General features: G+C 40.1%; 1 protein-coding gene and 1 pseudogene across 3 annotated transcripts; one reads left to right on the forward strand and one right to left on the reverse strand.

The window, feature by feature from the left end:
* The first annotated feature begins 6,431 nt into the window (after positions 1–6,431).
* Positions 6,432–21,483, forward strand: LOC134388662 (zinc finger protein 420-like). Of its 3 annotated transcripts, none has more exons than XM_063111895.1 (6): positions 6,432–6,533; positions 11,612–11,850; positions 12,110–12,168; positions 17,987–18,119; positions 19,261–19,350; positions 19,716–21,483. In XM_063111895.1, the coding sequence occupies exons 2-6, from the start codon at positions 11,802–11,804 to the stop codon at positions 20,753–20,755; spliced, it is 1,371 nt and encodes a 456-aa protein (XP_062967965.1). In that variant the 5' UTR covers positions 6,432–6,533; positions 11,612–11,801; the 3' UTR covers positions 20,756–21,483. The 3 variants fall into 3 exon arrangements, with proteins under 3 accessions (XP_062967965.1, XP_062967967.1, XP_062967966.1); XM_063111897.1 differs by having other exon boundaries at positions 19,902–21,483; XM_063111896.1 differs by lacking the exons at positions 11,612–11,850; positions 12,110–12,168.
* A 1,320-nt stretch (positions 21,484–22,803) lies between these two features.
* Positions 22,804–23,367, reverse strand: LOC134387393 (small ribosomal subunit protein mS26-like; annotated as a pseudogene).
* Between the last annotated feature and the right edge of the window lie 2,573 nt (positions 23,368–25,940).

The raw sequence follows: 25,940 nt of genomic DNA on the forward strand, positions 1-25,940 counted from the left end.
CACAAAAGTGCAATTGTTCAGTCATACGGTAAGTGCATTTTGAGTTTTACAAGAAACTGCCAACTATTTTCAATAATAAATGGACTATATTACTTTCCCATCAGCACTGTATGGGTAATCCAGTTCTCTGCATCCTCAACCACATTTGCTGTCATTACTATTTTTTATTTTAGCCATATTGATAGAATGTAATTCTCATTATGGTTTTAATTTGCATTTTCCTAACAGCTAATGATGTTAAACATCTTTTTATATGCTTATTTTTCCATCTTTACATCCTTTTCTGTTTGTTTTCAACCATTATTAACCCACTGCCAATCGTTTTTGTCTATGCCCCTACCAACTTAACTTGTGCCTCAATTATTTGAAGCAAATTTCAGATAGATATCATTTTCATTATAACACTATTTTTTAAAAATTATTTTTTTCAAGCAACACAATCTCAATACCATTATCATACTTAAATATTAACAGTAATTTCTTTATAAAATAACATATCTAGTCAGGGTCCAGATTTTTCTGATTAGTTCACAATTTTTTTTTTAACACTATCAAATCAAGATTCAGAGAAGCCCTATGCATGCATTGGACTGATTTATTTCTAATCTTTTTAAAAACAGATTTCCTCCTCCTCTATTTTTTTCTTACAATTCTTTGTTCATGAAAACCAGGTAGTTTGTCCTGGAGTTTCCCAAAGTATGGATTTTGCTGATTAAATTTCCTTGGTTTCAATCTCATGCTCATTTCTCCCTGGTATCTCTTGAAAATTGATAAAGCCAAAGCTTTAATAAGATTTAGGTGTAATGTTTTTGATAAGGCTATTTCTAGGTGAGTCACATGTTTACATCACAAGGCACATTTTTCTATCAGGAGGCACACTATCTAGTTGTATCTCTTTTAGTGATGTTAACAGCCATTGGTGATCATTGCATGCATTTATTATTTAATCAGGTTTGTACAATGGTGATATTCTCATTCAATTACTTTTTCTTTATTATTCAGCTGAAATGTTTCTGTAAACTGAAACTTCTTCTCATTCAGCATTTGATATTCAGAGATACAGTTCATATAGAAGAAGCAGAATAAATGTTTGATTTATTCCCTTACTCACCAGTTTTCAACATAATGCATTGTTTCCTAAGCATCTTCCAAAAGTAACCAATGAGGTTGTTTTTAAGTATCATTGCATACTAATGAATTTAAATATATGTTCTATTTTCGAATCTGTTACACTTATTATTCTTATTGCTACCTCACCTTTGGCATGCAACAGCATCTTTACATTGGTTCCTGAGTCTTTTGACTGATACCAATAAGTTTTCATAGATCATTTGATTTCTGATATTACAAGACGCGCTAAGCCCATCTTACATCTTTCTTGCTCCAGATATAGTATCAGCCACATTATAAAAGAGCCAGTTTATTTTAGTGAGGAATGATATTTACAGGCCACAAAATGGGGAGTGTTCAGTGCTACTGGGTTGATCATTGTTTCTAAGCATTTCAGTTGAAAGAGGTAGGAAATATGTATTTTTTAAAAAGATAAAATGCAATCAAGTCAAATTCAGTTCTATGGGGCTGTTTCTTAAGCTCGCTGATATTCCACTTGAATTTCTTTTCTCCTACTCTACTCTGAAAATTCTGCTTTTCAAAAACACCAATTATTCATATTCACAGCCCATAATACACACACAGAAGAATAAATATACTAACATGATCACTAACAACATGACTTCTGAAAGCAATTTAAGATTTTTAACCTGTTCTTGTCTTTATATATCCCACTGGTCAAATTATTTTCACTTCAAATTGATCCTCCCCATGTGGTTATTCTAGCAACTCAGTATACAATTACATTCATCTGTTTGATTTTGCTTTGATTTCAGTGATTGATTCTTGAAATTTATTTTTACCTTGCAAATGTGTGAATTATATTTGTGGTTCCAAAGTAAATTCTACAAGCCAAGGTTTATCGAAAGAAGTTTTGATCTCTCAATAATGATTCAATATAGCACTAATGATTGCTTTGATCTCTTTCCTTCTCTTTAAATGTAAATAACGCTGCTTTGATATGGTTCTACAGTATATATATCACTAAGCTGAGTGAAAGAGTCAAGAGACTGAATATCTATTTTTGAAACTTTCTGTGAGTGTATAACAATTTTGAAATTTAAAGTTTAAAAAATAATTTTCATTATAGTGATCATTTGCCTCTTTAGCTCACTTTTTTCCTAAAATAAATTTATTTTATATTTTGTAGCTACTGTAAATTAAATTGATTTCTTGATTTCTTTTTCAGCTAGTTTATTGTTGGTGTATAGAAATGCTACTGATCTCTGTATGTTGATTTTGTATCCTGCAACTTTATTGAATTTGTTTATCAGTTCTAAGAGTTTTTTTGTGTAGTCTTTCAGTTTTTCTACATATAAGATCATGTCATCTGCAAACAGAGACAAATTGACTCCCTCTTTTCCAATTAGGATGCCCTTTATTTTGTTTCTCTTGACTAATTGCTCTGGCTAGGACTTTCAGTGCTATGTTAAATAATAGTGGTGAAAGTGAGCATCCTTGCTTTGTTCCTTTTCTTAGAGCAAAAGCGTTCAGCTTTTGCCCATTCCAAATGATAAAGGTCAAATATCTCTATGATGAAAACTACAAAACACTGGTGAAAGAAATTAAAGAGGACACAAAAAAATGAAAAGACATCCCATGTTCATGGATTGGCAATTAATATTGTCAGAATGATCATACCACCCCCAAAAATCTACAGATTCAATGCAATCCCTATCAAAATACCAATGACATTCTTCACAGAAATAGAAAAAACAATCCCAAAATTCATACAGAACCACAAAAGACCTGAATAGCCAAAGCAACCCTGAGCAAAAAGAAAAAAGCTGGAGGCATCACACTACCTGAGTTCAAAATATACTACAAAGCTATTGTAACCAAAACAGCATGGTACTGGCATAAAAGCAGGTATATGGACCAATAAAACAGAATAGAGAACACAGAAAGAAATCTATGTACAAGGCCCACACACAGAACATCTGGGCAAAGCTCCCTCATTTTTTGTCCTGATAAGTTCTGTGAACATGGTTTGCCACCAGGACAGTGGTTTCTTCTTTGCCCTGAGGACAGAGCAGTTTTTCAGCCTCATTTCCTGGCCCTTTAAAATTCTCTGGTTCATTTAGTCCCCACCCTCCAAGGATCAATATAAAAGCCTCTGGGTGGGCTTCTCAGATATTTTTTGTCTTAAGTGAGGTACAATGGGATATGCTCCACCACCCTATTCCTAATAGTTATCTCCCAAAACCTCTCTCTCTCATCTCTAACCCCCAACTCTTTACACAACTGATGGTGGTCAGGAGTTTGAGTCATATAATTTTTTGATACATCCTTTAAGAATTCTGCACTGTATCTCTCTTTGGAATGTAGTATCAATTATTCCAGGGCCTTAGCTGAAGCTTCCCTTTAACTTCCTGTGACATTTAAATACACATATTTTAATACACACATATTTTTACCAAAAATTAAATGGAATCATACTGTGCATACATTTTTATCACATGCTTTTTTTAATTTTCAGTACATCTTGATCATTTTTCCTTGTCATGAACTATGCTTCTACAACATAGTTTTTATGGCTATGTAGCATTCCATTGAACAAGCTCCATTTACTGCATTTAATCAGTTTGTTAGCATTTGAATTTTGGACATCAGTTGAACAATTCCTTTTGCATCTGGTCAGCCTCTAATGTTGTCACCCCTCCTCTCAGCCCCAAGTGCTAACTTGGTCCCTTGGCTAGTAAAAATATATAAGCAATTTTAGGAGCTATTGATTTAAGAATGCAGCTCTTGGATTACTCTAGGGCAGTGATTCTCAAAGTGTGGTCCAGGGACCACTGGGGAGCTTTGAGACCCTTCCAGAGGGTCTATGAGGTGAAAATTATTTTTGTAATACTACTAAATATTATATCTTGTTTTTTCACTCTCATTCACAAGTGTACAATAGAGTGTTCCGGGGGCTATATTGTAACAGGTGTAATGCAGAAGCAGATACAATCTAGCTGTCTTTTATTAAAATCAGACATTAAAGAGATTTCTGAAATGTAAAACAGTGCCACTCTTCTCACTAATTTTCTTGTTTTGGAAAATATAGTCTTCATATATATGTATTATTTATGTTAACATGCAATGGGGTTTTGATTGTTATTTTAAATGAATTAATACAAATACTGGGAGCTGGCCAGTTAGTTCAGTTAGTTAGAGCACACAGCCTTATAACACCAAGGTCAAGGGTTTGGATCCCCATACCAGCCAGAGGCCAAAAATATATATATTTAAAATTTTTCTCAGTCTGGTTGGTTAGCTCAGTTAGAGTGCAGCCTTTTGGGTCCCCATACCGGCCAGCCACCAAAAATAAAATAAAATAAAATAAAAGACTTTTTAGTTTTATTCTCTAATATGGTAAATATTGATAGATATAATCCACATATAAAAGCTGCTTAAGGTCATCAATACTTTTAAAGAATATAAAGGGGTCCTGAAGCCAAAAATTTGAGACTCACTGTCTAGGAGATTCCTGTCTTGGCTGAATCCCTTTCAGGCAAATGTTTCAGGAACATTTTAAAGATGTACAGAAATCTGGTTTCACCAGGGCAAGGGTGACTCTCTTGGGACTTCTGAAGCAGTAGGCTGGATGGAAGAAAGATAAGAAACATGAGGCAAGTGCCAGGGATACTGAAATCCAGCCATTTAATCAGCATAATGCTGAGTGAGAGAAGCCAGAAACCAGAAAACACATGCCACCTGCTTCCATTTATATGAAGTTCTAGAAGAGGTGCAACTAATATATGGTGGTGGTAAAGGTCACCATAGTGCTTACCTTGGGAAAGGAATAACTGGGAAGTGGGCATAGGCGTATTGTGGGTGCTAGAAATATATTTTTTTAATTGGGTGCTGGTAACGCAGGTATGTTCTGTTTGTGAAATTCATCAAGCTGTCCATTTAAGACTTGTACAGATTTCTGCATACATGTTTATGCTTCAGTGAAAATGACAGTGCAGAGTAGAGAAATATTTAATGTCACAAAGGGATGTTTATGATAAACTGCTAATAATGTAATTTACAAAACAATATTTAAGTAAATACATAAACAGAAAAAGTGGAATGTTCCACGCCAAGGTTTTAACCATCGTATTTCTGCATGGCAGAATGTTCATGTTCTTTATTTCTTATCCGTATGTCAAAAATTATCCACAGATAGTTTTTTGTTTTATTCTTGAAACTTTTCTATAAGTTTGAAATTATTTCCAAGTACAAAAGTTTTTTAATTATTTCGGAGACATAGTCAAATGCAACGTGAGGATCCTAATTCAAAAACAATGAACTATAAAAAGATTTTTGTGACAATCAAGAAAATATGGAATAGGTATCCAATATGATTAAGAAATTACTATTAATTTTGTTATATGTATAATTGCATTGTGGTTGTGTTTTACAAGGTTCTATCTGGTAGAAAAACATTCTGAATTATTTACAGGTAAAATGATATGACAACTGGAATTTGCTAAAGAATTCAAGAAAAAAATGTATAGGGGGAAAAGATGAAACAAGAATGGCAAAAGCTGATAACTGATAAAGCCAGGCGATGAGTACATGAGTGTTCATTATTCTATTTTTGTGTATTTTTAAAATTCTATAATGAAACAATTTAAAATTATTTACAATAAACATGTACTGATTTAGTATTAGACAACAAAATTATGCTTTACTTAAAAATTACAATCACTTTGAATCAGTAATTTCATTTCTTGGGATTTATTTTATTTTTTGTGGCGGCTGGCCAATACCGGGATCAAACCCTGGGCCTAGGTGTTATCCGCACCAGGCTCTAACCAACTGAGCTGAGCCCCACTTCGAACTTAGCCCAACAAAAAAACACTGACTGCCTGCAAATGCTTATTATATCGCATCCTCACAGCTGAATTTTATCACAGTACCAGTAATTTGAACAACCTAACGATAAGACTAATTACCTAAGCGGCATGCAGAATTTACAAAATACGTGGAAGAATACTTAATGTTCACTGTGCATTTAATTTAAAAAGCAGGTTAAGAAGGCAAATATTTACATGAAAGGATATAAGCTTAACTACAGCTTATATGTCTGAATGAAGGAATCCCGGGTGATTCTTATTCCTGACTGCAGACGGCGGGAGGAGGCATGTGTCTTTCTGCGTGTTCGTGTGTCAGGCTCTCGCAAGCAGGAGGTTCCCAGGAAAGACCCTGAGGTCACCTGTGCGGGCCCCGCCTCTCCCACGGCCCCTCGGGGCGGGGCTTCGATCGCTCCCTTGGCCCTCGCAGGGGCTTCTGGGAGACGTAGTCCAGCCCCCGGGACCCGCACGACCAGCTGGGCCTTCCAGGCCCCCGTCGCTGCTGGTGTGCCCGACCGGTCCTGATGGAGGGCGGTCAGTGAAGGCCCCGTGGCGGTCTCCGTGTCCAAGACCTTCAGGCAGACGCCTAGAGATGTGAGTCCCCTAATCTTCCAGGCTGGGAGCGGCGAAAATAGCCAGGGATCCCCGGGTCGGGTCGTGCGAAGGGGAGATGCAGGGTGTAGGGAGCGACTCAGGGAACGTCTTGGCTTTATTGAGGTGGGGTCGGATAGCTGCCTAGGTTGGTGGGACCCCAGGCAGTCTTGCATTGTGGGGCAAGGGCTTAGGGTCCTTGGATTTAGGGGTCAGCCCACACTGAGCATCTTGATTTGGGGGGCAATCAGCAACCCCAGATTGGTGGGAAAAGGACAGTGAGGTGGGGCCCAGGGGGTTGGGGGAGGAGAGTCCGGGGCTGTATATCCTTAAGTTTTTGTGGGGTAGGCTAGATTTGTGCATTCTCGAGTTTGGGAGATGAGCTAGGAACTGGGTGTTCCTGGGTCTAGGATGTAGTGGGGGTCATGCGTCTTGGTCTTTATGATATGATGATGGGTTCTGGTATTCTTTGGTTTGAAGGTGTGGCTTGGACTTCGAGGAGGGAGTCACAGTCCTATACCCCCACTTTTGTTGAGATCAATTCTCCTGGTGTAACCACTTTTTACTTCTGACCTGGAAAGCTTTTTCATAAATAAGCCAAGGGGTGTGTTATCAGAGGGATGGGCAGATTGTCCTGGACACCAGGGTGGGTAAGGTCCCTAGCTAGCCCCTCAAATGGATTATCAAAGGATCATCCCCATTTTGTACCTGAGAAACCCCAAAGCTCCCAAGCACTGTGGAGTTGAATGGCTTTCCTCAAGGGACTTGCCTTTGGGGTAGCAAAGCCAGGAACATACCACCTATAGTGACCAATATAAAGGTCTACAAAAGAGAGTTCCCCTACTTTGTGGGCCAGAAAGGCCTTAGGGGTGTTGTTTTTCCTTTGCATATCCCAGTGGAAATTACCTTTAAAAGTGGAGATGTCCCAGTTGTGAATTTGTTATCACCTGTGACTCCTGAGTCACAGTCCTGGCTAAATCTCTTCAAAGCCCCCCTGAGTGCAGAGGTTGTGGGGTATGTCGGCTCTACCTTCTCCACAGTTGCTGCAGGTCAAATTTGGCTCCTGACTCCTTTTTTATTTTCCGTTTAGGTAGGGGTGGATCTTCAGAGACTGGGTATGGAGATTTCTGGCATGTGACTCAGTCCTCCTTGCTCCCAGCTTCCTGTTCTGCCCTCTTTGGAATCTGCTGTCCCTGAGAGATCTGTGAAAAAAGAGAAAATGGCCCCTGGGTTCCTGGCAGCAAGACCCTTAGGGAGTGGGATTTAACCTCTTTCATTAAGTCTCTGTCCCCAGTGAGATGAAATGTTGTGTTTGCTCTCCACCTAGCAGAATGCAGCAAGGCTCTGGGATAAACATGAAGCATGGCATAATTTTGGGAAACTCCAGAGAAAACCCACCCTCCTTCCTCACCTTTATTCCCTACCATCCCCAATGTCAGAGCCCTATGCACACCTTAACCTTTGCTCCTACTTTTCATTAATTTAGTCTACAAATGGTTCAGCCTTTCCTCAATATCCCCCATCTAAGCCGTGTACATTGGGGAGAGCTGTTTCTTCCTGAGGGGCTTATTGGAGTCAAGATTTTTTTTTTTTCCTTGTTGCAATGGGCTTTAAACTTTTTATTTATAAACAGTATCAAACTTACACAAGAATTGCAAGACTGGTACAAAGAACACCTGTATGCCCTTCACTCACATTCAACAGTTGTCAGCTTTTTGTCAGTTACTTTATCATTCCGTCTATATGAATATTTATTATTTTCTGAATCATTTGAGAGCAAATTGCAAATATTATGTCTTTTACCCCTTAATACTTCAGCAAGCATCTCCCACAAACAAAGGCAGCCTCTTAAATAACCACCGTACAATTCAAGAAATTTAACATTGATACAACATCTAATCCCCAACCCATAATCAAAATTTGCTAATTGTCCTAATAAGTTTCTTTATGGCAGTTTTTTCCTTTCTTAATACAGAACACTTCCTTAGTGTTTTATTGACTTTGTTGATCTTGATACTTTTGAAGAATAGAGGCTAGTTATTTTGTAGAATGTTCCTCAATTTGGATCTGTCTGATGGCGCCTCATGATTAGGTTCAGTTTATATACTTTTGGCAGGAATGTCACAGAAGTGATGTGTCCTCAGTGTGTCATATCAGGAGACACATAATTTTGATTTGTTTCATTACTGGTCATGCTGACTTTAATCATTTAATTTACATAGGACCTGGCAGGTTTCTCCACTGCCAAGTTGCCATTTGGGTGTGGGGAGGAAGGGAGCAAATCCCCTAAGCTGGCTGTGTGTGGAAGGCATGTCAGAGTGGGGCCAGAGAGGGAGCAGAATCTCACACAGGAGGCTGCCACAGTGGTCCTGGCAAGAGCTGATGATGACCTTTCAGGGTGATGACAATGGAGATAGAATGAAGTAAAAATATTCACGAGCAATTTAGGAAGTAAAATCAACGGGACTAGGTGAGTAATTGAGGGAGGTGTCTTGACTAGTTTTTGGTTTTTGTTATTAGATGGATGGTGGTGTGACTATCTGAGATAAGAAATGCTGAGGGGCACCAGACGTGACGATGGTGGGTGTGAAGATGGGAAGTCAATTAGGAGGAGGAGCACCCATTAAGGTCCCAGCAGGGAGCAGATAACATTCTCAAGAGGGATTGATGAGACTTTCATTAAGGAACTATTTACTAGGGTTTTAGAGATCATTGTGGGATGGTTTTAGCATCCCTGGATCAACAACAGGAAGGATCCCTTACTTCCACAGGCCTGAAAGAGTCAGGAGAGAGAGCAAATCTCGGACCCTCACAGGAGTAGTAGCTATAGGAAAGCAGTTATGTGACAAGAGCTGTGGTCTTGGGTAAAGAAGCACAGCCATAGCCAACACATGGCAACTCGGCGGAAGTTGCTGGGGGAAATAAATACCCCAGACTCTCTCTTCCCATTCTCCTGTCTCTTGCCAGTGTCTCCTTTTGGACAAACCCAGCTGGAAGCCAATGGCATGGGAATTCAGGCGATATAGTCCATGGGGATCAGCTGGGAGGAAAAGGGTAGAGGGTGGGTTGCCAGGGAGGGATAGAAGCAAATGGAGACTATTAGGCAGAGGAGGTTCTGGAATAATCCCAGTGTCAGGCAGCAAAGACCTAGCACAGCCCTGTCTAGTGGAGTGACAGGAAGCATGGCAACAGGTGGTGGAAGGGAATTAGGACGCAGTAACTGGTAAGATGGGAAAGACAGGGAGGGAGTCCTGGGGGGCTTGGTCCGGAGACTGCAGGAGCGCCATTGCCTCTGAAGAAGCAGAGCAATTCCAGCAGTGGAAACAACAAGCTCTGTTCTGGACCCTTGGAGTTTGGCTACGTATACTGCTTTGTGACTTTCTGTCACGCTGCACTGTGAGTCACTCTGTACCAACAATACCCCTTAGCACCTGGCACCATGCCTGATCATGGGTTTAGTATAAGTTTCTGAATATTTGTAGAAATGCAAAACTCAGCCTATAGCTGGAAATACAACCCCAGACTTCACTGAGGTTGTGCTCAGTTAAGTCACTGAAACGAAAAAAATAAAAAGATATATAGATTTAAGCTGTCGTTGTCTCACTTGGCAATGTGAAATCTACCAACTCTCTTAAGACCCTCAGGTACTTATTAAAACTTTGATAATATAACAATACCCTGAGATCCTTCAAAAAGAATTTACCAAGAAGCAGACCAGTGCTAATGTATGATCCTTGAATTTTCCACTTCCAAGGGGAAGAAGGAATTTCATAGTTGAAGCAGTGGATCCATAGTGTCAGTTACAATTATTATTATTTTTTTTCTATAATTATGTACAAATAGGTACAAACTCAGTATGCTTATAATTCTTGCAGAAGTATAAAACCAAAATTTGTATACATTTGTTAGGAATAATTCAAAACCAATGTAACACTTCCTTTTATACAATGGAAGTTTTCAAACATACACAAAAGTAGAATAGTGTAATAAACTCCCACATACCCACCACTCAGTTTTAAGTTACCAACATTTGCTAAAGTTTATTTCATTCATCACCCCATTCAGTGTGTTTTTTTGCTGCCATATTTTAATGCAAATCTCATATCCTATTGTTTCTCCTATAAAAAATACAGTTAAGTGTCCCTAACTGATAAGGACTTTTTCCGGAAGGGGTTGAGAGGGACAAAATGAAGGAAGGCTGCTGGACTTAGATTCTACCAGACAGGATGATAGACCTGTTCTGAGCAGAGCTGAAGGGGCGGGACCACCCTGCCAAGCGGTGAAGGTGATGCTGCCACCCTGTGGGCCCGGAGGGCAGAGCACCTCATCACAGAGGATTATTCTCAAGCCTTAAGATCTAATGGAATTTGCCTTGCTAGGTTTTGAACTTGGGACCCATTGCCCCTTTCTTCCATCTGATTTCTCTGTTTTGGAATGGGAATGTTTATCTTATGCCTGTCCCACCATTGTATTTTGGAAGCACATAACTTGTCTGCTTTCGCAGGTTTACAGCTAGAGAGGAATTTTGCCTCAGGATGAATTGTACTCTGAGTCTAATTAAGGTGATATTTAGATGAGACTGGATTTTAGACTTCAGAGGTGATGTTGGAATGAGTTAAGATTTTGGGGGCTGTTGGGATTGAATGGATGTCTTTTGCATGTGAGAAGGACAAGAGTTTGGGGGCCAGGAGCTGAATGTTATGGCCTGAATGTTTGTGTGCTCCTGCGCCTCTCCCCAGTTCATATGTCGAATCCCTAACCTCCAGTGTGGCTGTATGTCGAGATGGGGAGAGTATTGGTCTGCTTGGGGTGTCATGGCAAAATACCATAGATGGGTGGCTTAAACAACAAAAATCAATTTTCTCACAGTTCTGGAGGCTGTGACTTGATCAACCTGTGAAGCTATAGTCCTGGGAGGTCAGGGCCGGGTACCTCTCTGAAGTGGGTACATGCCTTAAGGTACTTAACAAATGTTTACCACAGTTAAGCGTGCCTTAGTGGGTGGGATTCTTGCTTAGGGATAAAGAGGTCCAGCCCAGCCTGAAGTCTGAGCTGCTGGTAATCTCCTCTCCTGCCTACAGGAACAAAGCAGCTACAAGAGCATGAAGGCTGCAGGAGGCACCCCACACACAAGAACTCCATCTTGGGCAGAGAGGACATCTCTGGGAACTCCCTCCAGATGTTCCAGGTGGAGTTTGGAGAATTTGAAGAGACACCTCTCAGTAGAGCCACGGGGGCTCAGAGGATTCCCCTCTTAATGGGGAGGGCAAGATGGGGGAACATGTAGAAGCTGGAGTAACCCCAAAATCTGAGGAGAAAGGTAAGAGTTCAATCATTACCAGGCACATAGTAGGTACTGAGAAAATTTTGGAAGGAGAAAGAGCTTGGGTTTGAGGGCCACCTGTCAACTTAGAAAGAGAGGAAAAGATATCCCAGGGGAGGACATGTCAGGTACTGGGAAACCAGAACAAGTGTCACCAGCCGAATACAATGTGCCGTCTTCCCCGTCTTGATAACTAGGACACTGGTCTCCCTTGGTGAGACAGGCCACTTCTCACTGCTGCTTTCTTCCTCCCCAGCACTGCTTTCCGAGGGCTCTGCCCTTCCTCAGGAACAGAAGGAAATGCCTAAATTACAGGTGAGTTGGAGTCTACCTTCTTCCTCTAGAAATATCACTCCACGTCCCTCATTTTGGGGGTTGAGGAAGGAGAGCAACTTAACATATACGGCACACTGGCTCCGGGCTAAACGTGTTACTGCAGTTTCTCTTTTTAATCCTCAAAATAGCTGTCTGAACATTGCTGGTAGGAGTGTAAAATGGTGTCATTGCTTTGGAAAAGTTTTACAGTTCTTTATAAAGTTAAACATACTTCTTATTTACCCAGAAACCGTGCTGCTAGGTATCTACCCAGCTCTCGTAGCTGCTTTGTTCTGTAGGCAGGAGAAGAGAGGTACCAGCAGCTCAGGCCTCAGGCTGGGCCTAGACCTCTCTGTCCCTAAGCAAGAATCCCACCCACTGAGCACACTTACTGTGATAAACATCTGTTAAGCACCTTAAGGCACGTACACACTTCATAGAGGTACCCAACCCAGAAGAAATGAAACATAGGTCCACACAAAAATCTGTATGTGACTGTTCGGAGCAGCTTTATTACTAATAGCCCCAAATATTCATCAGCTGGTAAATGGGTAAACAAAATGTGATACATCCATATAATGAAGAACTTCTCAGCAACTAAAAAAAGGAATACACTGCTGATACATAATGACAACGTGGATAAATCCAAAAGCATTATGCTGAGTAAAATAAGCCAGACACAAGAGTAAATGCTATATGATTCCATTTATATGAAATTCTAGAACAGGTTAAATTATCTACAGTGACAGCAGATCGGTGGTTGTTGAGAGCAGGGGGAGAGGGCAGGGATCAACTGGGAGCAGCACAAAGAAACTTTCTGGGGGGATGTAAATGATCTTTATATCATGATGGGTGTGTGAGTTACACAGGGATATATTTTTGTCAAAACTCATCTATGTTTCCACTGAGATTTCCACCTTTCCAAAATTCACCATGGGTTGAATTTGAGTCCCGGGAGAAGACAGGCAAGGTCTTTTCATGTGGAGAAGACAACAGAACAGTGCAGAGAAGTAATCAATGATTGGGTGATGTGTGCTGCAGAACATTTATGCCAGTCAGCCTAAGAGGTCTGGAGTTTATTCCAGAGAAGCTCTAGGAAGTGGTGCGAGCCGGGAAGATGAGAGGCGCGTCAATAGGATGAGGGAGAGGGAAGAGTTATCATCTGTTCCTTATCAATTTTAGTAATCTGTCATCATATGAAAAGAAATGACTTGATTTCCTTATTCCTCTGTGCTCTAGAACTGTCATTGCAGCTTCATAATGGTAGGCCCTTCATTTTTGTTTTATTGTCTAGCTGAGCAGGTGAAAGTTATCTTTGGGGGAACTGCACCCACATTACTGAATGAAGCTGATTAGTGCCAATCAGAAAGAGGGGGATTTGCTTAAAGGATTCTTTTGAATGTCACCCCACATACACCACTTGGATATTTCCTCTGGAGTGGGGAGAAGGAGTGTTGCTGGTGGCTTCCCGTGACAACGTCCTGGGGAGAGACCCTGGGTGGTCTTTCCTTTCTGACACATGAAAGGGAGACGTGCCCCAGGGTTTCAGTTTTATTCTTCATCAGCGTTCATCCTTTTGCCCTCTTCTCCACACATAACTCTTAGCCGTGGTCTCCAGGTGACTGGCTGTTCTTTACTCTGTTCACATTCTCTTAGCGCCGTACATTACATGTCCGTGTTCACTCTGCACTGCAATGTTGCATCAACATGTAGCAATCATGGCAGATCCATGGTAAGGAAGCGAGTATAAAGAGATGGGGAGGAGAGAGGAGAAAAGGGAGCCTGTAGAGGATGTTCTGTATGGACCGAAGGCATTAGAAAGGTCCATGCAGTCAAAACCGGCCTGTTCGTTTTCATCCAGCAATGACCTTGACAGAACTCTGTTAATATTCTCAGCCTTTCATTCCTATGCCTCCAATGTAGGAATTTCCATTTAGGGACTAATGCATGTATGTGCATCTTGGCTGGATTTTAATTGTATTTGTGTACTTAGTTTAGTATTCATAATAACTATTAGGTTGAATTATATGAAATTGCTGTTTTTAATGGGTAAAAAATGGTTGAATGTCAGCAGCTTTATATGGTTCCACCTAGCATAATTAAATCCTTAATATGACCTTGCTAGTTACTATTTCACATTCATTATTTATTTAATCCATTATTTAATCACAAAACAACAGTTTTGTGAGCTAGGTACTGATGTTAGACTTCTAAAGATGAGAAAAATATAACTTGGACTGAATAATTTGCCCTTGGTCTATGGCACTTCAGTGGTGGAGGTGTTCTATCAGTTAGGAAGGCTTTCTGCAGAAAACAGTCATAGCTATTCTTGCCTCCACGGAGGTATTATTATTCTCTTCTTAAATCAAATGTTGGGAGATAGGTAGGATAGCGTGGGTATAGTGGGTCCACAGACTCATCAAGATTGTGCTTCCTTCCTCACGGTTGCAGGATGGTTGCAGCCCCACCAGATGTTGCATGCACATCTGGGTGGGAAGAAGAGGGAATGAACGAAAGCCTTTCTCTTCCTGTGACTTGCCATTTTTCAGGAAGCCTTTCTCAGCAGACTTGTCCCTTCGTCTCACTGGCTAGAACTGGATCATATGATCACTCCAGGCCAAAGGGGAGGCTGAGAAATCCCTTGGAGCTCGACATATTGCAGTTCCAAACACAATCAGGAAAGAAGGAGGAGGGAATGAATATTGGTAACCAAAAGAGGTTGCTATATAAACCACAGCATTTGTCATTACCAAGTTCATCGTGGTGTCTGATGCAGAGGCTTAATGTCTATTAAGCCTACTTAATTTTGTTCCTGGAAATGCAGTGCAGTTTCCTAAAGTCATATATTTGATTATTTTATTAGTAGTATGTGTTCACTAGTAGTATGGCAAGACAAACAAAAAAACAAAACCCCTTTTTTAAGGGGAAAAATAAAGGTAACCTGTAATTTCACCACATAGAAAACACTGTTGATGTATGGGAAATCTAACTTGATTATGCTTTTTGGCTTTGTGGAGATACAGGAAGAGAATATAATAATATGATCCCAGTGGAGAGAGCAGGCCTTATTCTATTTCACCTTATGGGTATATGTAAAAATGGTAGGAGTGACGGACTGCTCACCCGTTCACCCAATATCATTCTGTTCGAACTACACATATATTAGGGATCATTCTTAATTTCCACATTTTTAGAGTTCTTCAATTGCAATGATCTTTAATATTCCCAACTGTATTGCGGATTCGTTTATTTCTCTCTTTAGTTCTGTCAGTTTTTGCTTCACGTATTTATGAAGCTCTGTTTTTAGGTGCATGCCCATTTAGTTTCCCTTTATCATTAGGAAATGGTCCTATTTATCCCTGATAATTTTCCTTGGCCTGAAATCTACTTTGTCTAATGGCAATATAGTCATACTAGCTTTCTTTTAATTTATCTTTTCTATCCTTTAATTTTAACATGTGCTACCATCTTTAAAGTGCATTTCTTAGCATATACTTTGATCTATTTTTTTATTCTCTGACAATCTCTGCCTGTTAATTGTAGTGTTTATATTTAATGGAATTATTTTAATGGCTTAGTCTAAGTCTACCATTTTGCTATTTGTTTTCCAGTTTTCTTCATTTTTCCTTTCCTTCCTTCTTTTTAGTGAATTGACTATTTTGGTGAATTATGTCTCTGTGTATTTTTTTTAGTGGTTGTTCTAGTCTAATTTGACTTAATGTTATTCCACTTCAGTGCATTTTAATGATCTTTAAAAGGACACCAATTCAGCTACTACCTTAAGCCTTCACAGCACTGAAAAATATTCTACCTCCTATACTATGAGCTTGAAAATTCCTCTTTCACTTAAAACTGGTATCGTTCCTTTTTTGTGCCTATTTACTCTTAGCAAAGCTGTTCATCACTCACATCAAGATGCAAGTGTCTGATGCACTCACAGCTTCCAGTTTTTTTTGTTTTGTTTTGTTTTGTTTTGTTTTCTTCCTGCTGGACAGTATGGGGATCTGAACCCTTGACCTTAGCTTCCAGGTTGTATAGAACCCTCACAGTTGGTATTTTGGCAAGGCCCTCACCATCTCTCCATTTGCCAAACTGGACATCCTAGTGCTTGTACATTACCGGTCTCCCCTGAAGAGAAGCTGGTTTTTCTTCTCACAATGCTGATGTCTGTCTGTCAAGCCAGGGGGACTTGCCTTTTCCTAATTCCTTTACATAGAGGGGGAGTCTTTTTCTAATTTGTCAACCCAGAGAGGCTGCCTATTCCACTTTACACAAAAGCATCATGTTGGTTGGCTTAACATTCTGCTTGCCTCCATGGCTGCTGTTATCCCCACATTGTGAATTACCAGCCCAATATAAATTTTCCTGTCCACATTCTATATTTGACAGGCTTAACATTTATGCCAAAAACAACGAGAAATCAAGATTCAGGAGTCTGACCATCCGTCTGTTCTCTGACCCTTGCATCCATCCCAGATTCCTTCTCATAGCTATTCTAAGCCTTCCCCTCTTTCTTCATGCTCCAACAACCCTCTCCCAGGAGGGAACCCCACCTTCCCCACAATAGTAGCCACTCTTCTGACTCCTAGTACTGTATGTTACTTTTGTCTGATTTTGAGCTTTAGTGGGATCATACAGTAGACACTCTTGTGTGTCTGGTGTGTTTCAATATTATTTTTATAAAATTGACCCATGTTGTTGCATACAGCTGTAAGTATGTTTATTTTCATTTCTGTATGGTTGCAGCATATTAGAAATTAAAACTAATAAAAATTTAAAATATTTATTAATTCATTAGAAAATAAATCCATTATATGTTAATATCAAATATTGCATTTTATGGAGAATACTTTTCTAAAACAAAAAAATTAAAGAGAATGGTGATGTTTCACATTTTTGCTGATCTCTATATTATCTGACTTAATAGAAGACATCTCGTATATTTGCTGTGTTACAAGATCATACCTCTGGTAGCTTCTGGAAATCTCCTCCGTACACTTGCAAAAGAATGAAGATGAAAAAGCTTAACGATACTTTAGAATTATTATGAAAATAATTGTTCACTTCACAGACCCTCTGACTGGCAGGGTCTTGGGGAAACCTCAGGGGTCCCTAGACCATACTTTGAGAACTGCTACTGAATACTAGTCCCTTATGTACCTCTACCACAATTCATATGTTCTTTCTATGGTGGATGTGTGAGTGGGGATTTGGGGTTTATAATAAACACTGTTAATACATAATTATCAGAGAGAGGTTTCCTAGATTGCATTTCTCATTAATCCAAGTGTCCTTACTATTGATGAATGTCTTGCTCCTTCCCCATGCAAACTGTCCACATACTTTTCTTGCCAACTGGAATGACTTATCTCCCCCCCGCCATTCACGTTTTAACCATCCCACTGACTGGTACCTGGCTTTCTCCATGGCACCTGCCCTTATGGTCCCAGCCCACCCTGGACACCTCTTTTTCTGGCCCCTTCCCTGAGTGAATCTCAAGCTTATTCTCCTGACTCACAGAGTGTGGTGTGGAGGGACCTCTGCAATTGCATAGCGTTTGGTGTACTCTGGTTGACGTTTCAGTGTGTATCCAAAGAAACGTTAAGTGCCAGAGAGTAAAAAATATGCCTCATAGATCTTTTCCATCTTCTACATGAAATACATAAATGGGTGCATGCATGTATACCTAAATAAGCCTTACCCAGGACCCTGGAAACTGCCAGGACCACTTATACATGTCAGAATTCACTGGTGCTTGTCAGCAGCATTCCTCTGTGGAAATGGGTATAGCTGAGGGTAATTGTTTTTGGTGTTTCAGGTGACATTCATGGTGACATTCATGGATGTGGCTGTGGACTTTACCCAGGAGGAGTGGGAGCATTTGGACCCCTCTCAAAGGCACCTATACAGAGAAGTGATGTTGGAGAACTATGGGAATCTCATCTCCTTAGGTGAGGACAGCATATGCTCTCTTATTAGTTCAATTGTATGTATTAAATCCTGAGGTCTTAACTTAGTTTGGGATTGGGGATCCAGATATTCCAGATCCCTCATGGCAGTGGGTATCAGATTTAAGAGTACATAAAACTGCCTGAGATATTGGTTAGAAAGGCCAGTTCATGTCCACATTAAAGGATACTAAAGAGACATGACTACTATATGCAACGTTTTATTCTGGATAAAAAATATCCTGAAAGAAACAGCTGAAGGGGGCATAATTGGGACACTTGACATCATTTGAAAATTAACTGTGGATTAGATAATAATATTGGGTCGATGTTAAGTTTCCTGATTTTGATGACTGTATTGTAGTTATGAAAGAGGATGTCCTTGTTATTAGGAAATATATGAAGAATTTAGTCACAGAGAGCCATGAGGCTTGCACCTCTCTCAAATGGTGTAGAAAAAAATGATGTATGTGTACAGAGAGAGAATAATAAACATTTAATAATAAATGTTATCAATTGGTGAGTATAGGTTAGGGCTCTATGGGTTTTTTTGAATTACTCTTGCTACTTTCCCATAAAATAAAAGGTTTTCCAAAAGCCCAAGTTCCTGGGGTCTATCACCAGGTTTACTGATTCAGTAGATTTGAGATGGAGTCTACATTTTTTTTTTTTTTTAATAAAGTATCTTTTATTTATTTATTTATTTATTTTGTCTTTTTCATGACTGGCACTCAGCCAGTGAGTGCACCGGCCAGTCCTATATAGGATCCGAACCCGCAGCGGGAGCGTCGCTGTGCTCCCAGTGCCGCACTCTCCCAAGTGCGCCACGGGCTCGGCCCTGGAGTCTACATTTTTGACAAGTCTCTTCAGACCACACTTTGGGCAGTGCTTGTCTGGCAGGCGGAGAATTGTTACTGCCTGTTCCACCCATTGAGAATCATTATAGTTTTATATTACAAATGGGCCTCTTCACTGCAGTTTCTTGGAACCTTTTTTGTTTTGGAAAATACACATTTTTTTTGTAAAATGTTATATGAACAGATTTATTCACCTTTCCTAGTCTTCACTAATACCAAGTTTTGATGTGTGGGAGGGTTCTTGTCTGCATCTTGTCCCTAATTCATTTGTGTTTCCCCTCAAAAAGGATGTCTGCTGTCCAAACCAGAAACGATTTTCCATTATGAACAAGACGATATGTGGATGGAGGAAGAAATGCCAAGAAACTCCTATTCAGGTGAGAACCGGTCAGCCAGAAGTAAATGCCATCAGAAACCCCAGGATGAAAGTTATGTTTTAACTTTTTGATAATTATACTTTGACATTAACCTATTTGTAGCTCACAGAGTTTGGCTCAGTGTTTCTAGTAACATTTAGTTTCCTTGACTAAGGAAAAGGTCCCTAGTGTCTTCCCCTTATCCTTGAAGCACAAATGAAAAATTTGAAGACAGGAAGACAGAGATCAGAAGTCCAAATCTTCTCCGTTCAGTTGTTTCTTTGCCTTATAAATATTGCCCAAGTGTGTGTTCAGGTGTACCTTGCAGCCTCTGACAATATCCCTGCTCACTTCTGTCATCTAATTTTCTTTACCCCGGGAATCAGGGATGAGAATGATAGGATTTTCTCTTGGCAAGTATCTCCAAGAGAAAAAGCCAAGACTCAGACAGCTCAGAAACTTTCCAATTCATCAGCAAATCCACATGGGAGAGAAGCCCTCTGTATATGAGGGATGTGGAAAAGCTCTCCGTGAAAGGACAACAGACCTTAACCTTCCAGTGCTCCTCCCAGGAGAAAAGCCCAACCAGTGTACGGCGTGTTCCAGAATCTTCAACTCAGGGTCTGCTCTGAGAAAGCACAAGGATCACATGAGAAAGAAACCTCACACATGGGAGGAATGTGGGAAGGACTTTAGCCGAAGCTCCAACCTGTCTATCCACCAGCGAGTGCACGCAGGTGAGAAGCCCTACAGATGTGGCATATGCGGGAAGAGCTGCAGCTACAGCTCTAATCTCTCCATCCACCAGCACATCCACATGGAGAGAAGCCCTTCAGGAGCTGTGACTGTGGCAAGGACTTCCGCCGCAGGGCAGCCCTGCAGATCCATCAGAGTGTCCATACGGGAAGGAAGCCCCATGCCTGTGAAGCATGTGACTGGGGCTTCACCTCACGTTCTTCACTGGTACAACACCAGCAAGACCATGCAGGGGACAAGGCCTATACGTGTGACACATGTGGCCGGGGCTCCAGCCAGAGAGCCAACCTCTACCTGCACCAGCGTGTCCACACTGGGGAAAGCCCCTTCCGATGTGAGGCCTGTGGGAAGTGCTTCAGCTGGAGCAAGGACCTGGGCATCCACCAGAGGGTCCACACAGGGGAGAAGCCCTACAGGTGTGGGGCTTGCGGGAGGGACTTCAGGCATCGCTCAGCCTTCAAGAGGCACCAGAGGGTGCACACAGGGGAGAAGCCCTATCCTTGTGGTGTGTGCGGGAAGGGCTTCAGTTAGAGTCCACCTACAGATGCACCAGAGGGTGCATGGTAGGGAGAGGCTCTTGGAGTTGGGCTGCTCACATGCAGGTGCCTCCCAGAGCCAGGGGGAATGTCAGGGTGAGGGCTCTGAGGTGCACAGCATGGATCAGACCTAATGGTATATGGCATTTGTTCGTGTTTATACAGAAAAGAGCATAGATCATCAGTGTTCAGGTCGGTAGATTTTCACAAAGTGAACACACCCATGTAACCAGCATTCGGATGGAGAAACAGAACATTTCCAGCCCACCCGAAAACCCTCCGCATGCTCCCTTCCACTCACTACCCACACAGGGAATCACCATGCTGACATCTAAAACCACAGGTTAGCGTTTTGCATGTTCTAGAATATCATAAAAGTAGAATTATATTGTATGTATTCTTTCATGTAGGAGGAGTTTATTTACTCAATGTCTGTAAGATCATCCATTTTGTTGCATGTAATAGAAGGTTGTTCATTTTATTACTGAGCATTGTGATGCTGTTTTGATGAACCACAGTTTGTCCACTCACCTGTTGATGAACCTTTACATTTGGCTTGTTTCCAGTTTTGGGTCATTATGAATAAAGCTGCTATGAACATTTAGATACATATTTTTTGTGTGGATATATGCTTTCATTTCTCTTAGGTATTTACCTAGGAGTAGAATTGATGAATATAATAAAACATTTTAAAAACTGGACTTATTAAAGTCCTAAAATACATCACTAATTTTCACTATGTATCACCACACAAAAAATAATTATGCCATCTAACAGTATAATCTTGTACACTGGATTTTTTCATGTACATTTTTTCATGGAAAATAAAATTGTGTAACAAACTCTCATATCCCCATCAACTAGCGCCATCTATAATAAAGTTGTGCTGTGTTTTTGGTTTTTCTGTTCCACTCTCCTCCCTTACACACACAACCCAAGATATTTAAAACAAATCCTAAACTAGGATAGTGTTTTATCTTGAAATACTTTAGTACATATCTTCAAAAGATAAAGATTTATTTAAAATTTTTTTTCAAAGAATAAAAAATAATTTTTATTTAGATAAATAAAATTCATGAAATTCACTGTTTTAACCATTTTAAAGTGTACAATTCAGTAGTTCTTAATAGATTCACAATGTTGTACAACCATCACAATTATCTAATTCCAGAGCATTTTCTTTACACCAAATAGAAACCCCATTAACTTTAAGTAGTCACTCCCCCCACCCCGTTTCCTCCCCCAGCCTCTGGCAGCCACAAATCTACTTCCTGTCTGTAGATTTGCCTATTCTAGACATTTTATATAAATGGAATCGTACAGTATTCTTTTGTGTCAGACTTCTTTCAGTTAGCATAATGTTTTTAGGTTCATCTGTGTTGTATCATGTACTAGTACATCATTTCTTTTTGTGGCTGAACAGTAATTCACCATATGGACATACCACTTTTTTTTAAATCCATTCTTCAGTTGATAGACATTTGGGTTGTATCTACTTTTTGGTTATTATGAATAATGCTATCGTGAACATTCATGTACAAGCTTTTCTTTGAGCATATGTTTTTCTCTTGGGTATATACCTAGGAGTGGAATTGGTGGGTCATATGATAATTCTATGTTTAACTTTTTTTTATGTTTACATCTTTGAGGAGCCACCAAATTGTTTTCCCCAGCAGCTGCGCCATTTTGCCTTCCCATCAGCAATGTATGAGGGTTCTAATTTCTCCACATTCTCACTAACTCTTGTCATTTTCTATTTGTTGTTATTGTTTATTATAGCCATGCTTGTGGCTGTCAAGTGATATCTCATTGCGGCTTTGATTTGCATTTCCCTAATTATTAATGATGTTGAGCTTCTCTTCATGTCTTTATTGTCATTTATATATCATCTTTAGAAAAAATATCTATTTAATCCTTTGTCCATTGTTAAATTGGGTTGTTAGTCTTTTTGTTGTTATGAGTTACTTATATAATTATAGACCTTTATCAGAATATATGATTTGCAAATACTTCTCTCCCATTCTGTGGGTTGTATTTTCACTTTCTTGATGGTGTCCTTTGATGCACAAAAGTTTTTAATATTTATGAAGTCCAATTTGCCTGTTTTTTCTCTTGATACTTGTGGGTGTTTGTATTTTTTAAGCAGCACCAACTGCTTTATTCCAGATCAGGCTTAACCCTGCTATCCCCTTACACACATGGTCCCTGGGCAGACACTGTCCTTACTGGGCCCCAGGGAACCCCCATGCTGTGGCCTGACTACCAACTCCTCTCTGGCGATGGCCCAGCTTTAGCTTTTTAGAGAGCCCAACGCTTCTTCCACCTTCACCTCCAGGTTCTGTCGGGTGATGAAGTTTTTCGCCTCCTTCACAGTTTGTGCAGCCGCCAGTTCTCCAGCTGGTTCCACGCCATCAGCTCCTGGTGCTCTGTGGCGTCCTCCAGGGCCCTGCGCTCTGCCAGGACCCCGGCTCAGGACTTGTGCACCTTGTTACACACTTTGGACATGAACTCCAGCCTGGGGTTGTGCACGGTCTGGAGGTACTGCTGGTAATGCTCCATCAGCATGAAGAAGTCTGCCAGGTCCACTGCAGCCTGGGATCCCCACACGCCTGACCTTGGACTTGGCCAGAGGATGGTGGCAGGTCTTGCAGCTGTGAGCGTGGGCAGCAGCAGCGGCAAGGCCAGAGCCAGTACAGGGCCTCACTCCCAGGCCCTCTGCCTGTGCACCATGGCAGACTCTACTCATTGTACCTCCCAACTGGGACTAGATGCTTGTGGTTTTGATATCATATTTAAGAAATGATTACCTAATGTGGTCATGAAAATTTATAACTATATTTCATTCTAATTATTTTACAGTTGTTACCGCTTTTACATTTAGGTCTTTGATACATTTTGAATTAATTTTTTTATATGGTGTGAGGTAGGGGTCTAAATTCATCTTTTTGCATGTTGATATCAAGTTGTCCCAGAACTATTGAAAAAACTGTTCTTTCTCCATTGAGTGGTTTTGTACCACTGTTGAAAATCAATTGACTATGGCATGTATGGGTTTATTTCTGGACTCTTGATTCAATTCCATTGTCCTACATGTCTGTCCTTATGCCAGTACCATACTGTTTTGATTACTGTAGCATTATAGTAAGTTTTGAAAACAAAAAGTGAGTCCTCCCATTTTTCTCCTTTTTTTTCGAGATAGTTTTGTCCATTTGGTGTCTTTGTAATATAATATGAATTTTAGGATCAGCTTGTCCATTTCTCCAAAAAAAAGACCATTGGAATTTTGATAGGGATTGCATTGAATCTGTAGATAACTTTGGAGAGTATTGCCATCTTAACAATATTAACTCTTCCAATCCATGTACTCAGGATGTCTTTCTACTTATTTAGGTCTTCTTTCTTTTCTTTCTTTCTCTCTCTCTCTCTTTCTTTCTTTCTTATTTATTTTTTTAAAAAGATGACCGGTAAGGGGATCTTAACCCTTGACTTGGTGTTACCAGAATCACACTCTCCCAAGTGAGCCACGGGCCAGCCTTTGGGTCTTCTTTAATTTATTTTAACAATGTATTGTGGTATTCAGTTTACAAGTCTTGCTCCTCATTAGTTAAAACTTATTCTTAAGTTCCATACTGGCCAGTTGCCAAAAAAAAAAGTATTTTTAAGTTTTTTATTCTTGTTGATGCTATTGTAAACAGAATTGTTTTCTTAATTTAATTTTTGATTTGTCCATTGCTAGTGTATGGAACTATGACTAATTTTTGTACATTGATCTTTTATCCTATAGTGTTACTGAACTCATTTATTAGTACTAATAGTTTTTAGCGGATTCTTTAGGGTTTTCAATATACAAGATTATGTGTTATCTTTATTTTACTTTTTTGTTTGTTTGGGAGTGTCTGGCCAGTAAGATCATGTCGTCTTTGAATAGAGATAGTTTTACTTCTTCCTTTCCATTTGGATGCCTTTCATTTCCTTTTCTTTCTCATTTGGAGTTTCTCATGGTTTCTATATGTGTAGATCCATGTTTTTCATCAGATTCATAAAGTTTTTGGCCGGTATTTCTTGAAATATTTTTCGTTCTTCTTCCTCCCTCTCTCTGCTCCCTATCTGGAACTATCATTTTGTGTGTGTTTGTGTTGTTTCTTCTGCCTGTTCACATCTGCTGTTGAATTCTCTAGTGAATTTTTCACTTCCGTTACTGTACTTTTCTGCTCCAAATTTCTCTTTGGTTTGTTTTTGTAGGTTCTATCTCTTCGTTGATATTTTCTATTGGTGAGACGTTGTTCTCATGGTTTTCTTTAGCTCTTTGAGCATATATAAAATAGTTGATTTAAAGTATTTAGCTATATGGGCAGCTGCTAAAAAACAAACAAAACCCAGTATTTAGCTAGTAAGTCCAATTCTGAGCTTCCTCAGGACAGTTCCTATTAATTCCTTTTCTCCCCGCTGTGTATGGATCATACTTTCTTGTTTTTTTGCATGCCTTGTAATTTTTATTGAAACTGAGCATTTTGAATTATCATGTAGCAACTCCAGAAACCATATTTGTCCCTCTTCCCAAGGTTTATTTTGTTGCTTGTTATAGTTGTAAGAACCCAAATGCCCCAAGGGATCACACCCTGATCCTTCTCAGCCACACCCACCCCAAGCCCCATGCGGTATGCTAAATAGGGATTGTATTTTAAGCCAATCAGCCTTCCCTTAAAGCCCTATATATATGTGTGTGTGCTGCCTAATAAACAGAGCTCTCTCTGGTGGATCGGCAGCTGGTGTCAACTCATCCTTTCAATAGTTATTAATATTTGTTTGATTAGTAAATTCTCTGAACTAATTTTGGAAAGTTTATATCCTTTGTTATGTGCGGCCGTGGATGTCTCTTGGCTTAGTGGTGAGCTAGTGATTCAACAGAGATTTCCTTTGCCTGGAACCAAAAAAATATTCCCCAATCTTTGCAGGTGGCCTGTGTGTGTGACACACCTTCGACACTCAGCCAAGCATTTTACAAACATGTCTTAGCCCTCACTTCCTGCTTGCACAAAGCCTGAAGTCACAGGTGAAAATTTAGGGCCTTCTCTGGTCTTTTCTGAGCGTGTGCCCATCCCTGGGAAAGCCTGTGGCATTCTAGATTCCCAAGAATATGGGTGTGTTGTGGGGTTCAATACCCTTACTCCCCAAATTCTCTCATTTCCCACCCTTTTCTCCCAAACTTTTGGGTTAACATATTGTTTGTCTTAACTGTTATCCCTTGTCCCAGTTCACAGTGACTAATACATTTGCCTGTAAATGTTTTCAACAAATGCCCTCCAGGCAAGTGCCTCA

Source organism: Cynocephalus volans, chromosome 10, assembly GCF_027409185.1.
Source record: "Cynocephalus volans isolate mCynVol1 chromosome 10, mCynVol1.pri, whole genome shotgun sequence".
NCBI classification, from domain to species: domain Eukaryota; kingdom Metazoa; phylum Chordata; class Mammalia; order Dermoptera; family Cynocephalidae; genus Cynocephalus; species Cynocephalus volans.